Here is a 16194-nt window from a genome sequence, read left to right on the forward strand (position 1 = left end):
AAGCATGGGGTGGCAGTCCTGGTGCCCAATCCCAGGCAGAGCTGAATCTGCACAGGAAGGGGTTACCACTGGCTGGCTGGGTCAATGACGGCAGGGACTGGACACCCTCCAGTCTCCAGCTGTGTCCTGTGCATGCAGGCTGCTGGATTGATGCTGCTTGTGAAAGCTCAAGATGGCAGTGCTGCCCCATACCAGCTGGCAGCCTTCCAGTTTTTCTTCTCTCTCACTGCTTCTGTTCAACTTCCTCTTCCAGTCAACCCTCAATCCACCTCATTGCCTATCCTGTGAAACTCAGGGTTCCAGGATTTCCTGTAGGTTTCAATCAGTACCTCTGGTTACACACTCACATCTCGTTCCTGCCAGGAATGTTACCAAGACTCTTGAATATTGGAATCTTGCTAGGTTTCTGTGGGGGTGAATTGGTTTGCTTCCTCTTGGTGTCTTCCTCTGCAGGCATCTCCATTTCAGCTTGTCTTTGCAGAGTCGGTTCCTTCTGAGTTTCAGTCCATCTTCCAACAGTGACTCTTGCTACTTGAATCTACTTTCTTATTCTCCTTGGAATTTCATATGGTTTTATCCATTTGTGTTCACATTTTAGGTTTAATTAAGTTAAAACTACATCAATGTTTTTTTTTTTTTTTTTTTCCACCCCATTCTCTATTTTTAAAAGGTTGCTTTCTCTTTTTATCACTGTAGAACAAGTTGGGGGACACAGCTCTGCACGCTGCTGCTTGGAAGGGTTATGCAGATATTGTCCAGTTGCTTCTGGCAAAAGGTAAAATTTGTGTTGAGCTTAGCTAGCCTTGCCTAACTTAAAATAAACCACATTAAATTATAGCGTTTGAAACAGTAGGATGAATTATAGCTTCCTTATCTCTAAACTGAGATTTTAGCCTCCATTTTTTTCAATATATTGTGTGGTGCTATAGGATCAACACTGGACTGTGAGCCACAAGGTCAGTGGTTCAAATCCACCAGCTGCTCCTCAGATATCCTAAACAGGGACGCTATGAGTCGGAACCAACTTGATGGCACGTAACAACAACTGTCAATATGTTGTGGTTGTTGTTAAATGACGTCAAGTTGGTTTTGACTCATAGTGACCCTGTGTGGATTTCTGAGGAGCAGCTGATAGGTTTGAACTTCTGACCTGCTGTCAGAAGTCCAGTGTTTATCCCACAATGCCACATCAGGACTCCTCTGTTAATGTAACAATTGTTATATTGTGTAAGTTGCGATTCTTGGAGTTGATTTGTGTAAGTTTTTAGTAATAAAGTAAACCTTGGTAAGCTGTAAAATTTCATATATTAGTAAGGACTTATTGTACATTTCTACAGAATTAAAGGGCTTTAGAAGGAAGTTATGTGCTTGGGTGTGTCTGTGTGTGTGTTTGGGAGACAGAGCTGTGTGGGTAAACTTGCTGAGAATTCTGTGCTCACAGGAAGTCTTGGTAGATTGAAAAGACTGTTGTAGCTGAAATGTCCTCCTTTGAGTTGAATTATTAGATGTAGAGAGAAGGAACAAGAATACCTAAATTCTATTTTGCACTAAGGCAGATGGGAAATTGAAATTATGTACTGCCCATCCATCTATCCATTTTCCCCACAAGTATTAATTATCCATTACACTTGTTGTTATTAAGTACCATCGAGTCAGTTCTGACTCATAGCAATCCTGTTATGAGCTACCAACCTTGTGGTTCAAACTGACCTTGCAGTCCAGCGCATTAACCCACAGAGCCATACTGGTGGTGGTGGTGTGCCGTGGAGTTGGTTCTGACTCATAGCGACCCTGCATAGGGTTTCCGAGGCTGTAAATCTTTACGGGAGCAGAAGGCATCCTCTTTCTCCCCTGGAACAGCTGGTGGTTTCAAACTGCTGACCTTGAGGTTAGCATCCTGACTCGTAATCACTTCAGTACCAGAGTTCCTTATAGTGCCACACTAGGCCAGGCATATTACAGAAAGCACCAGACCCCATACCACATGCTGATCCAGAAAAACTTTGAACCCCAAGATACATTCTACGTACGTCAGAGATCCTCTGAGAAATGTCATGGGACACATGAGAGAAAAATGTCTTTGACTTTTAAAAATATGTTGATGATGTAAGTTCCATTTCATGAGGACCACCACTGAGCTTCCCAAAAGGGTATGTATAGAACTGAACTGATTTGGCAGCCGTTAACCACATCGGCGACTGAGCCCTTGAAATGAGGCTCATTTGAATTGATACATGCAACAATTGAATGGGAAAAAACCTAAAATATCTCAATACATTTTATACTGATTACATATTGAAGTGATAGCATGTTGAGTATACTGAGTTAAATGAGATGTATTACTGAAATTCATGTTTTGCAAATATGCCTACTAGAAAATTTAGAGTTCTGTTTAAAGTTAAGATTTAAAGCCTCGGAAATCCTACACAGGGTTGCTATGACTAGACAACATTTAACAACAAATACAGAGTTCACATTTGTGGGTGTCGTTGTTGGGTAATGCCAGTTAGAGGGACAGAGGAATGGCTGTGTTGTCTAGCGTTAACTGTGTCTGTTCATTTCCTGTTCTGACAGAAACCATGTAAAGAGAACTCAGTGTAAGATGTGAATAGTCACAGAAGCATTAACCCTTTGATATCTATGACATGTAACATGAGAGAATGAAATTTTACATAATATCCCTAGCTGGGGGTAGATTTGACTCTGCCCAGGAGCATACTGGTATGAAACTAGTATTTGTTGTTGTTGTAAAGTGCTGTCGAGTTGGTTCTGACTCATAGCAACCCTGAACAGGGTTTCTGAGGCTATAAATCTTTACAGGAGCAGAAAGCCTCATCTTTCTCCCACGGAGCAGGTGGTATTTTCGAACTGCTGACCTTGCGATTCGTAACCACTACGCTACCAGAGCTCCTAGTATAGTAAATAATAATATGGAGTCCTGGTGTGGCGCTGTAGGATAAATACTCAACTGTACTGTTAGTTTGAACTGCAAAGTTGGCGGTTCAAATTCACTAGCCGTTCCTTGGGAAATCTATGTATGGTTGCTATGAGTCAGAACCGAGTCCACTGCACTTACCAACAACAACACGTCAAAATATGGAGACCTGGTGTGGCGCTGTGGGATAAAGCACTGGGCCACAAGGTCGATTTGAACCAAAAAGCCGGCAGTTCAAACTTACCAACTGCTTCCTTGAAAACACTATACAGGGTCGCTGTGAGTCAGAACCAACTTGGTGGAACGTAACAACAACAACAAATATCAAAATGTGTTTACTATATTATTCATATACTGGAGTGTGGTAGCTCTATAGGATAAACACCGAACTGTAGACTACAAGGCCAGTGGTTCAAACCTACCAGTCACTCCATGGAAGATGAAGCTTTCTGCTCCTCTGAAGATTTATAGCCTTGGAAATCCTGCTAAGGGTCACTATGAGTCAGAAATGACTCGATCGCATTTGTTGTTGTTGTTGTTAAGTGCCGTCGAGTTGGTTCCAACCCATAGCGACCCTGTACAGGGTTTCCGAGGGTGTAAATCTTCATGGGAATAGAAAGCCTCATCTTTCTCCCGCGGAGAGGCTGGTAGTTTCGAACCGCTGACCTTAAGGTTCGCAGCCCGATTCGTAACCACTACGCTACCAGAGCAGAAATGACTCGATCGCATTTAGCAACAACAATTATATACCATAGTGCATTTCACATGCTGTGTAGTATACTGTTTTCAGATCCTATTTTTCCTAATATCTTTGCACCTGAAGTTTTGGGACCATTAACTTTTTGTTTACTAAGTAGGGGGCGGTTATAAAGAAAATAGCACTTTCAGATACTGTGGCTGTCAAGTTGGTTCCAACTTATAACGACCCTGAATATGGTTTCCGAGGAGTGGCTGGTGGGTTTGAACCGCCAACCTTGCAGTTAGCAGTCCAGTGTGTATCCTTTAGTGCCACCTCGGGATTTCATGCACTGTGGCAGAAAATGTGATTGGTGAAGCCTTTTTTGAAAGTAATCTGAGAGTAACTGGGTGAATTAAAAATGAATATTCTTACATTTAACTTCATTTCTAGGAAACTCTATTTCAGAAATACAAGTGAGAAAAGAAAGATGGTTTTGAAGGATGCTCGTTGCAATTTTGTTTGTGATAACGAAATTTGGAAACAACCTGTTGTTGTTATATGCCACTGAGTTGGTTCCGACTCAGTGACCCTGTATAGGGTTTCCAGGAAGCAGCTGGTGAGTTTGAACTGCCGACCTTGCGGTTCAAACCAACTTTATGGTCGAGTGCTTATCCTACAGCACCACACCAGGACTCCTGAAAACAGCCTAAATGCCTTTCAGTGTTGTTTTTAGTCCCACTTTGTGGGAGAAAGATGAGGTTGACTGCTCCTCTTAACATTGTTGTTGTTAGCTTTGATTGAGTTGGTTCTAACCTAGAGTAGGATTGTACTTCATCGGGTTTTCAAGGCTTTGACCTGACAGGAACAGATGTCAAGGCCTGTATCCTGAGGCATCTCTAGGTAGGTTCAAAACAATCAACCTTTCAGCTAGTAGTTGAATGCTTACCTGTTGACACCACCCTCTATTGAATCAATACAAGGATGATGACATACATTTAGGAACATCCACAAAATAGAATACTTGCTTTAAAAGATTGAGTTATAAGGCATTGACTGATGAGAGAGGAGTACCAGTAGATATTGTAACAGGGGCCCTGGCAGTATAGTGGATTACGAGCTGGGCTGCTAACTGCAGTGTCAGCAGTTTGAATTGGCTACTTGTTCCACTGGAGAAAGATGAGGCCTTCTGCTCCTGTAAAATGTCACAGTCTCGGAGATCCCATACAGGGTCTCTATGAGTTAGAACTGACTCAGTGGCACACAACCACCACCACCACCATACATTGTTAAGTTTGTTTGTTTTTAAATTGAATAACAGAATACATGTAGTATGATTTCATGTATATGTAACATATGAGGGGAATTCAAAAAGTATGTGGGAAAATGGAATGAAAAGATAGTGGCATTTTTCCATGACTGTTTTGAAGGCCCCTTGTATGTGTCTGTGGATGCAGTGAGGCACGTTAGGGAGACAAGATATCACAGCCACTTGATGAGCATGGGACTCTTGGAGAGGGTGGAAAGTGGAAGAAGGACCGTTAGGAATGAAATGGGACTGAAACTTTTTGTTCTGCATACTTGTGTGTTTTTGAGTTTTTAACAATGAGGAGGCATGCATTGATTCTTTATGCAAAGTTTTGCATAGTAAAGATGTGGGTGGGAGATGGACTACATGAGCAATGAATGCCTCTGAGTTTAATTACTTTTTGATTCTGCTACTTTGCACTAGGGAGTCCTGTTTTGGTACAGTAGAATAAGCACTGCAAAGTTGATGGTTCAAACTCACCAGCTGCTCCTCAGAAACCCTACTTAGGGTCGTTATGAATCAGAACTGACGAAATGGCATTTATCAGAAGTAACAAATTTTCGCTAGAGCATGCTTGTATATATAAAGCCCCTCCAACTCAATTCTCATGAACTTTTCTAAAGATCCTGTTGAGCAGAATCAAAGGTCATATGGCATTTAGTCTCGAAACACTCGTGCTGAGACATATGCAACCATAGGGGTGTGATGATACAGGATTTGCCAGGAGGATTGGTAAACTCCTCCCTAAAGAATTCACATAATTCCACAGGAATTTTAAGGGAAATGCTATGTTTTGAGCATAATTACTACATGTGTGGCAGCTAGCTACCTAATTAAAAATGACAGATATAAATTTATTTTTATCCAATATAATAATTATAGACTTATAAAATATTATATTAAGTTTATGTCTAAGCCAAAATTGTTCTGTTTTGCCAAAAAGTCATTATTTTTGGTGGAAAGAGATTGACTGACAGATAGATTATTGTTGTTGTTGTTAAGTACCACCGAGTCAGTCCAACCCACAGCAACCCTGTATAAGGTTTCTGAGGAGTTACTGGCGAGCTTGAACTGCAGACCTTGAGGTTCAAACCGACTTTGCAGTCCAGCACATTAACCCACAGTGCCACACCAGGACTGCCTATAGACTCTTCAGAAACACCTAACTTACTTTTCTTGTGTTCGGAAAGGTGCTCGAACAGACTTACTAAACAATGAGAAGAAGCTGGCTCTGGACATGGCTACTAATGCTGCCTGTGCATCGCTCCTTAAAAAGAAACAAGGAACAGGTATTTAGAGTTTGTCTTCCTTTTTCCGGTGGTATCTTTATAATGAAGATATATTGGGGGGAGAGTCTTAATCAACTCTTCAGGTGACTTTAAAGTTTGATTTTATATCCTTGGTCTAAACTGGAATCTCCAAAAGAGAAGCAATTTGAAGAGAGACATGGACATTATCTAATTTTTGTATATCTTTTTTGAGCCTTGCAATGAAGCTCTAATTACCTTTATTTCCAGTACAGTTCTTGTCAGAGAACCATAGTATCCATTTCCTTGCTTTAGATTAATATCATAAGGGATCCTTTGTAATTATATTTAAGTGAAGTATTCAGCATCACCACGACTATAATTTGTTTTTATTTAAAATAAGGGTGTCAACAAACTGTCATCAAAATTATTATTAACTTTGCATAAAACATTTTAGAATATGTTCATGGTACCATGATGATTTTTAGAAAACAAAGTTTAGGTTTGCATGCCTCATGTCTCTCCTCCGACCCCTCTACCCACCTCAATCTGTGGGAAATAATGTACAATACATTTGCCAATTCAACAATTTTTACATCTGTAATTCAGTGAAATTGGTCACTATCAATATCCTTCTCTGACTGATTCCATCTAGATGTACATTCTTAAAAGACAAAAACATCTACTGGTAAGGAAGAATACATTTGAAAATGTGGAACGTTTGTGCAGTTGGGTTTTTCTTTAAAGCTTTTATTGTGAATTGAGTGATAATTTACTTGGGAGACTATCAGTTTTGCACTCATCCTATTGTATTTTGTTTCATTGCAATGATTACAATCCCTTTCATGCATCATCTTTCAACAGTAATTGTGTCTGTCTCTGCTTTTTGTTTGTTCTGATGTACACAAAACACCCAGGAATAAATAAATAATCATTTAAATAGCCCAAGAGCACATTCTGTGAGCCTGCTCATTCCATGAGTCTAGAGTCTTCAGCTACTCTACCTCTCCATGCCATCATCTCTGCCTCCATCTCTGGTGTTACTGCTTCTCTGGATAAGGTCCTACTGTGCAGTTGTTTTGAAAGGAAAGATGTTAAACACAGTTGCATCATTCATGATTGTATTAATTTGATATTTGAGTCAAGCTAGAACCTCTTCAGTATATGACCTATTACATATGTTCCTGATAGATTCATTCTAACATGGTGATTGCTGAAAGAGATCTTGAGCTCAGCTTTTTTGTTTCTTTCATCCTCTTCCCTTTCCCATCCATCATCAGCTTCCTGGAGTATAACAAGGAGTGGTAGCAGGGGATGTTCAGCCCCCTTCTTCTCACGTCTTAAGCCTTCTCTGCTTTATTACTTAATGTTTGTCACTATTAACATGACTCTGAAGTATAAACCGATAATTGATACTTTTTAAAAAAACCATTTTCTAGAAAGAAGTATAATGAAGGACGTAACTTTTGACAAGTCTTTTGTATTGCTTTATAGGACTGCCTTTAGAGTCTAGCATTTAAACTGACCCATGTTGGGAAAGAATCACCAAAACAACTTTTAATAAAACAAATTTCCATTTTAGGGACTACGTTCATTTATTTCCATTTCTAATTGAGGGGTATTATTGATTTCATAGTTCTTGAAATTGTATAATGGGACCCTGATTATTTTGTCATCCTGCTTCATTTTCACTAACTTTTGAACCAACAGAAAACTTATTTTTCCCCATGTATCTTTCATTATTTTTTTAATTAGAATAAATAATGGTATGCAGTCGATCTTTGATTCCTAGCAGAAGCAACAAAATAAAATTAGTTCCCTGGTTGACTTTTTGTTGTTGTTGTTGTTGTTGTTGTTAAGTGCTGTTGATTCAGTTCCTATCTATTTGCATGGAGTGTGGCACTATGGGATAATGCATATAATTGGATAATAAAACCACACAAGGTCGGTTTGAATTCAAACTCACCAGCCGCTCCTTGAAAATATTTGTTGTTGTTGTTTTATAGTGAGTCCTGTATAGGGTTTCCAAGAAGTGGATTTGAACCACTGACCTTGTGTGGTTAGCTATCCTACAGTGCTACAGCAGAACTCATTGGGTGCTATAGTCTAAAGTTCAAAATGAGTAAACAGTCTTTCTCTCTGATGGAACTTACCAGAATCATCTACCTCACCTCACATCAAATTCCCATCACAGTTCTCAGAACTCCATGGTCCCTTTTGCCACTTTATCCCAAATGTACCCAACCACCGCCCCCATCCCCCGTCACCCCCAGATTTTCTTTTCTTTTCAACTTCAGTTTAGATAAACTAGCCATCGGTTTAGGATTCCTTAATTCTTTTAACCATGAATGTTGAAAGGCAGGACAAATGCTTTCTTAAACTCATTCAAGTGACTTTAAAGTTTGATTTAAAGAGGTAGAATTTTTGTACAGGGTCAGTCTTCTAATTGAGAAAGTCTTTTTCAGTTAAGTTGTTACTCCCCAGCTAGATTTTGACTGAAACCAAGTTCGTAGCTATTGCTTGAGGTCGGCCTTCAATTCTTTGTTAAGTCAGGAAGTAGAAGTGTGGCCTAACTTCCTCTCTCTGCCACTGACTTCCTGTAGTTGAGAATGCCCTGGCTTTTGTGTGACGTGAAGATTGTCAGGGTCTCATATGAACTATGAGTTTGGTCATGAAAGCAAGGAAAATACCAGAGCTCCTCAGACCCCAACAGAGCAGCGCTTACTCCCAGAATCCTCCACATAACCAGCTGGAGCTGGATGAAACAGCAGTAAACCTTTCTCCCTTTTCCTCCACCTTTGTGCAGCCTTTCTGGGGTAGGACTCTTTTCACTCCAAGTGTCTTTAGTCCAACTGTCTAACCTTGTACTAACTAGAAAACCAAGTCATTTAATGAGATCATTGTACCCAGTTCATTCTGATTCATACCCCAGCAAAGCCAAGAAATACATTATCCGTAGGTGCTTTATAACCTTTCCTTGTGTTTCCTCTGGCTTCATGACCCCAATAATGTAGTTAATAAAGTTTGAATCTATAATTCGATCCTCACTTGATTGAGGTTGGTCCATTTCGCCATATAGCTTATTGCCAGCTATCCATCTTAAAAAGCAACATCTTGGATTTCTAGTTAAAAAATAATTCACATGTTGCAGTTGCCAAGAACAGGTAACTTTGGGATGTTGGGAAGGAGGTGCTAGAGCTATTTTTGTGAGGAGAACACTTAACTTTTTTTTCTAATGAAAGAAAATTAGTATAATTCACATTAAATGAAGTACACAAATCTTAAGTACTCAGCTCAGTGAATATTTAACTGTGCGGTGTGGTGCTGTCAAAAAGCACTGGACTGCTAACTGCAAACCCACCAACCATTCCTTGGAAACCCTATACAGGGCTGCTGTGAGTCAGAACTGACTCGATGGCACTTAACAACAACAACACCTACATACTACAGCCCGGATCAAGATAGAGAACATTCCCAGAGCCCAAAGCCTCCCTCAGTATCATCCAACTCTTATCACCATAGTTTACTTTTGCTTGTTTTGAACCTCGTATACATGGGATCATGTATTGTACACTGTTTTGTTTTTAACTCTCTTCACTTAACCTGTTGTCTGTGAAATTCATCCTTGTTATTACATTTATCCCTCTACCATTTATTTACTTGTGGTTTGTTGATTGTTTGCTTAAGTGCTGGTGCTTTATTTCGAAGAGGTACACCCAGGGCAATGGGATAAGGAAGCCAGAAGTGAGGTTTGGGAGGATAGGAATGGCTCCAAGGAGGTGAGTTAGCTTGCTGGCCACTGCCCCAAGACATGCTACAAAAAGATATTGTTGGCTACTCAGCAGCTGGCCAGATGGAATATTTCCAGAGGAACTGCTTCAGAAGAAGGAATGAGAAGGAATTTATCGGACCAGCTCATTCCTGTCTCTTGGTTTTCATTCAAAGTTTACAGCATAGCAAGTCATATATTTCATTTAACAAAACAATACAATGAAAGTCAACAGCAGAAGTAGCCAGCGAAGGAAAAAGGATATTTCAAATGAGCAAACCACAGGATTGTGATAGGAGAGTAGGAGGGCAAAATACTTTATTATTTGTGTATTTGATTTTAGCTTGAAAAACCGCCCTGTCACCAAGTCACAGTCTCTCTTGAAATTTGTTTCTGTTCTGCTTGACAGTCACTTATTTTCTTTTTGTTTCTCTTTCTTTTGCAAGATAAATTAATTTCTACCTCGCTTGTATTGGCCCTCCTTTCTCCTCTCCTTTTGTAATAATTGCATTTAAAATCTTGTATCAATAAAGGCTCTTAGGGAAAAACAAAACAAAACAAAAAACTACAATCTCATTGATGTTGTTAAGTGCCGTCTAGTCAGTTCTGACTCATAGCAACCCTGTATAGGGTTTCTGAAGAGTGGCTGGTGAGTTTGAACTACTGACCTTGTGGTTCAAACAGTACTTGAAGTCGAGTACGTATCTATGGTGCCACACCAGGACTCCACAATATCATTTTTGTTGTTGTTAACTGCCATTGAGTTGGTTCTGACTCAGTGACCATGTATAGGGTTTCCAAGGAGCAGCTGGTGAGTTTGAACTGCAGACCTGTGGTTCAAACCAAGCTTGCAGTCGAGTACTATCCTACAGTGCCACAGCCACATTTTATATGTTAATATAAATGTTAATAACATACCTAAAAATTAACATGAATTCCTTAATAGCACCATCTGTCTTATCATCGTCCACGGTTCCCAATAGTCTCATATGTTTTTGTTTTTTATCTATTATTATTGTTATCTGCCCTTGAGTTGATTCCAGCTCATAGAGCCACTCCCTATGTGCCAGAGTAGAATTGCCCTAAGGGGTTTCCCAAGCTCTCATCACTTAACAACAACAACCTTTATGGGAGCAGACTGTCTGGTCTTCTCCCCAAGCCACAAGTGGGTTCAAATCACACCATTGCCTCACTAGGGCTTCTTTATTTATCTGTATTGTTGTTAAATGCCGTCAAGTCGGTTCCGACCCATAGCGACCCTCTAGAGGGTTTCCAAGGAGCGACTGGTGAGCTTGAACCACCAACCTTGCAGTTCAAACTGACTTTGCAGTCTAGCACATTAACCCACAGCGCCAAACCAGGACTCCTATTTATCTATGTTGTTGTTGTTGTTGTTGTAATGTGCCATGGAGTCGGGTCCGACTCATAGTGATCCTGTACAGGGTTTCCGAGGCTGTAAATCCTTACGGGAGCAGAAAGCCTCACCTTTCTTCCACGGAACAGCTGGTAGTTTCGAACTGCTGACCTTGCAGTTTGCAGCCCGATTCATAACCACTATAGTTTGTTTAAATCGGGCCAGATAGGAACAGTTTGTGACTAGTTAATAATGTCTCTTTAATGTTTTTTTGTTTTGTTTTAAAATTCAGTGTTTCCTCTCCCTCTTCTATATTTTTTTACCCTTGCCATTTACTTACTAGAGAAACAGGGTCAATTGATGTGTAATTTCCCAGTCTGCTGACTGCATTTCCTGCTGTTGTTCATCATATTCCTCTGTCTTACGTGTTTTCTGTCATTTGGTGTTAGATGTGGAATGTTGATCAGATTTAGGTTCTGTCTACATACTAGGGGTTGAGGGAAGACTTCATCATATAGAATATTGTGTTCTTCCATTAAGCATTTAATATCTGGCTGTCACTCTTGATGTTAGAACCCATTCATGACCATTGTCTTGACCCATAATTTCACGAATCATTGCAAAATGGAGATTATCTAATTCTATCACTCCTTTCATAGTCATTAGTTGGATAACATTGTATAAAGAAAAACATCCCCCGAGCAGTTGTTTAGTTACCCAGAATAATAGTTTTTCTGTTTATTTAAAAGTTTTCAGTCAAGAATGAGCTTGTTCCCCATCACTCTCCAGATGGAACCAACAAGTTCTTTTTGGTGTGTATTGAAATATATGATGTGTCGCAATCCATTCTGTTAATATTCTTATTGATACAGCCCATCTTTGGAGACCACTTTAGGTTGAATCCTGAACTCTTTTAACATGATCCTAGTAATCATTTGTGGGATTCTTGCTTTACAGCATGGCACACCCATATTTTACATCTCATTTTTTACATTTACATAGTTTATACCCCAGACCTGGAATCAGAGCTCCAGTGAACCATAAGAATATAATACGTGTTGTTTTTGTTAAGTGCCATTGAGTTAGTTACAACTCATAATGACCCTGTATAGGGTTTCCAATCTTTTGGTTAACAGTCCAGTGATTTAAATGCTATAACATTCAGATGTTGATCTCTGACCATATGCCTGGAGCCCTGGTATGGTTGGCAGTGCAAACTCACCAGTCGCTCCTCAGATACCCTACAGGGCCACTATGAGTCAGAACCAACTAGATGGCACTTAACAACAACAACCACATGCCTGGGGAATGCAGGAGATCCGTAGGACAGTACTGGACTGGGAACCACAAGGTCAGCAGTTTGATCTCACCAACTGCTCTGTGGGAGAAAGGTGAGACTTTCTGCTCCTGCAAAAGATTTAAAGCCTCAGAAGCCCTATATAGAGTCGCTATTAGTTGAATAGCGACTAGCAGCAACAGCAATCCCATGCTAACTTTTTGCTGTGGGAGTTCAACTAGACAGTTAAGTAAACCATTAAAGAGACATTGTCTTCCTTTTAAAGTCCTGTGCAAAATTGATTTTAACATTTGACAGGGTTCTCTTATTTCCATTTGATTTTGTTTTTCTTTTTATTTCAATCTTTTGCTTCTGAGTCTATCTTTTATCTAAAAGTGTTTTCTAAAATGAAACTGAAGCTTCTTTGTTTTCACTCTCTTTCTTTTCCTCTTTACCTTTTTTAGTTCCCTTTCTACCCAGTGACCTTGCCTTCAGTTAAGACGGCAGGCTGTGGACCCGCGGAAGCCACGAGTGCACTTGTTACTGGTGTCCAGGAGGTTACGAGCGCAGTGGTCATAGTGGAGTGGCTTCTGGTGTGTTACACGGTGGTCATGGTGCATGTGGTCACTTCCTGTTGGAAATAGAGTCATGGGACCACATTCTTTACTTTTCTGCATGTTTAACGAACATGCAAACAGTTGTGTTTGTTAATGACTGTGGCAGCAGAAATTGAGCAGGCTAAAGGCCAAAGTGGAAAAGGTCTCAGGGAAAGAGTAATCCTTAGGCCAGAGGGAAGATTTAATTTGTTGAATTATCAAGAGTTTTGAAAGTGGAACAAAAAGAACCCAAGCAGTTTTTGTAATTTGTTTCTTGCTTTTTTTCACACCCTATTCTTTTCAGATGCAGTTCGAACATTGAGCAATGCTGAGGATTATCTTGATGATGAAGACTCAGATTAATTCCCTTCCAGAGCTTTGAGAGCTAAAACTTCTGTTGCCTTTGCCATTCCAAAATTGTGTCTTTGCCAGAAGAGTGTTGGTAACTGTAAAAAAAAGAAAAAGAAAAATGTCTATATGAACATGGCAGTATTGCAGTGTGTTTGAATAGAAATGTAAATGAATAACTTGCCTCCTCCGGTTTGCCAATAAGGGGCTGGATACTTTGCTGTATAAAGTACATTTATGTTCATCAGAGTAGACGAGAAGAGATTATTTCTATTTATCAAGTTTAAGAAATTTTAAGAATTTTTTTCTTAAAAAAAAAAAAACAAACAAACAAATCAGGTTTTTTTTTTTTTTTTTTTTTTTTTAGTTTAGGTTCTTTACCTCAAGAATTAAGATATTTTAAATGGATTTTTCAAGGGAGGAAATGCTTGTTATGAAAGTGAACCAAATAAGTAGAGAAAATCGTCAGCTATTCTGACAAAAATAAACATTTTAAGAGACTTTATTGTTTGTCTGTTTTGTGTTATCAGTCATTACCAGTAAGTAAATAAATCTTATTATGTTTATATTTAGGCAGAGACTGATTATATTACTTAAGTTTAATTTAACAGCACAGAAAATCACAATATTCAAATTTCATTCAACTTTTTCCATCAGCTTTGATTATAGTCAAGATAAGACCCTTGGGAAGATACATTGCTAATAAAATATATGACTTTAATAATTTTAAGACTTTCAGAGTCCTGGTGTGGTCCTGAACTGTTAGCTGCTAGGTTGGCAGTTCAAACTCACCAGCTGCTCCTCAGAAACCCTATACAAAGTCGTTAAGAGTTGGAACTAACTCCACAGCACTTAACAACAAGACTTTCAGTTTTATCTTCAAGGCTGTATTATGTGTGTGAAGAAACTTCCAAACCATTAATGTTTGCAAGGTTTAAAGGATTGATTTCTGTATCACAGAAGATGCCAGCGTTTTCCACATGGAATATTCAGGAGCTGTGAGTAATTTTTGTGTTTAGATTTTCACTCCCTGGTAGTATATGTATTCTCAAGGCATGAATCTAGCTCATGATGATTAGCAGTCATTTGCCAAAGCATCAACCAGTATTGCAGAAAGCCTTCTTGAATACCAAAGTGACATTTAACTTGAGGTTTTAATTTATGTTTCTTCAGTGACATTAGAATGACAATTGGAATTTGTTTAGATCCTAATTTTGAGGCTCAGAAAGAAGTATGATTTTCAAGAAGATACCTATGCTAATTTTTAAAAAAACTGCATTGGTGAAGACAAGGAAATGTTTGAAGAAGAAAGTGGGTTCGCTCAGGAAATGAATAAACTGCTTAAGAGTTTGCTCTGTCTGTGACTGATTGATTTTTGTCTCTGGGATGTCTTTGGAGCAAGGATACTTTGAGAACCCTATTCAAGATCTTTCTAATGCCCCCCAAAATTTTTAGTAGACAAACTATCTATACAAGTGGAGACATAGCACAGGATGAGTACAAATTTTGGTACTGATAAAGGGAGTGTTTTGTTTTCAAAATAAATATATAATTACATTTGAATTAAATGGTGTGGTACTGTAGGATCAGCACCGGACTATGAACAAGATCAGCAGTTCAAACCCACCAGCCGCTCCTTGTTGTCATTGTTAGCAGCCATCAAGTTGGTACCAGCTCATAGTGACCCTATGTACAGCAGAACTGCCCAGCCGTGGGCCAACCTCAAATGTGTTGCCATGCTTGAGCCCATTGATGCTGCCACTTTGCCAATTCAGCTCGCTGGGGATCTTCCTCTTTTTCTCTGACCCCTCAACCTTACCAAACATGATATCCTTCTCCAGCAACTAACAATATGTCTGAAGTATGAAGAGACGAAGTTTGGCCATTCTGGCCTCCAAGGAGCGCTCTGGCTGCACTTCTTCCAACAGAGATCTGTTGGTTCTTTTGTCAGCCCATGGCACTTTCAATATTCTCCTCCAACACCGTAACTCAAAAGCATCAATTCTTCCATGATCTTCCTTATTCACTGCCCAGCTTCGCATGCATGTGAGGTTATTGAAAATACCATGGCTTGGGGCAGGCGTACCTTAATCCTCAAGCTGACATCTTTGCTCATCCTATTAGTATATTTTCCTTTCTTTTTTTTTTTAATAAGATTTACTGTGTTATTACCCCAAAAGAAATATTGAACAAAGCAATGGCAATCCTACATTCTTTTTTTTTTTTTTAACTAAAAAAAAAAAATTAGATATAATGCTAGAAATGCAATTATGGGTAATTTTGTTGTTGTTAAGTGCCATCAAGTTGGTTCTGACTCATAGTGACCCTGTTTAGGGTTTCCGAGAAATGACTGGTGGGTTTGAACCTCCGACCTTGAGTGCATTATCATATAGCACCACACCAGGACTCTTACGGGTAATTTCAGACAGAGGAAATTGTGATTTCTTCAAAAATTTTCTTTAGTGTGTCAAATTTCTGATTTACTTGATTTAATTTATTCTGAAGACTATCCCTCATCTTAATAAATGATTTTTTTATTTTTATTTTTTAAGGCTTTTATTGTGAATTGAGTGATAGTTTACATGGGAGAACATCGGTTTTGTACTCATCCTATCGTATTTGGCTTCATTACAATGATTACAATCCTTTCTATGCATCATCATTCAACAGTATTTGTTTCTGTT

The 16194-nt window shown here is 39.2% G+C and overlaps 1 protein-coding gene across 1 annotated transcript in view; it reads left to right on the forward strand.

Moving 5' to 3' along the window:
- Nucleotides 1–13830, forward strand: part of OSTF1 (osteoclast stimulating factor 1) — a 70247-nt gene extending 56417 nt beyond the window's left edge. Inside the window, exons 8-10 of the mRNA XM_006834927.1 lie at nt 697–775; nt 6111–6209; nt 13467–13830. Coding sequence (XP_006834990.1) covers nt 697–775; nt 6111–6209; nt 13467–13525 — 237 coding nt within the window. The 3' untranslated portion in view covers nt 13526–13830. The remainder of the gene's footprint in view (nt 1–696; nt 776–6110; nt 6210–13466) is intronic.
- The last annotated feature ends 2364 nt before the right edge of the window (nt 13831–16194 follow it).

Source organism: Chrysochloris asiatica, unplaced genomic scaffold, assembly GCF_000296735.1.
Source record: "Chrysochloris asiatica unplaced genomic scaffold, ChrAsi1.0 scaffold00014, whole genome shotgun sequence".
Taxonomy (NCBI): Eukaryota; Metazoa; Chordata; class Mammalia; order Afrosoricida; family Chrysochloridae; genus Chrysochloris; species Chrysochloris asiatica.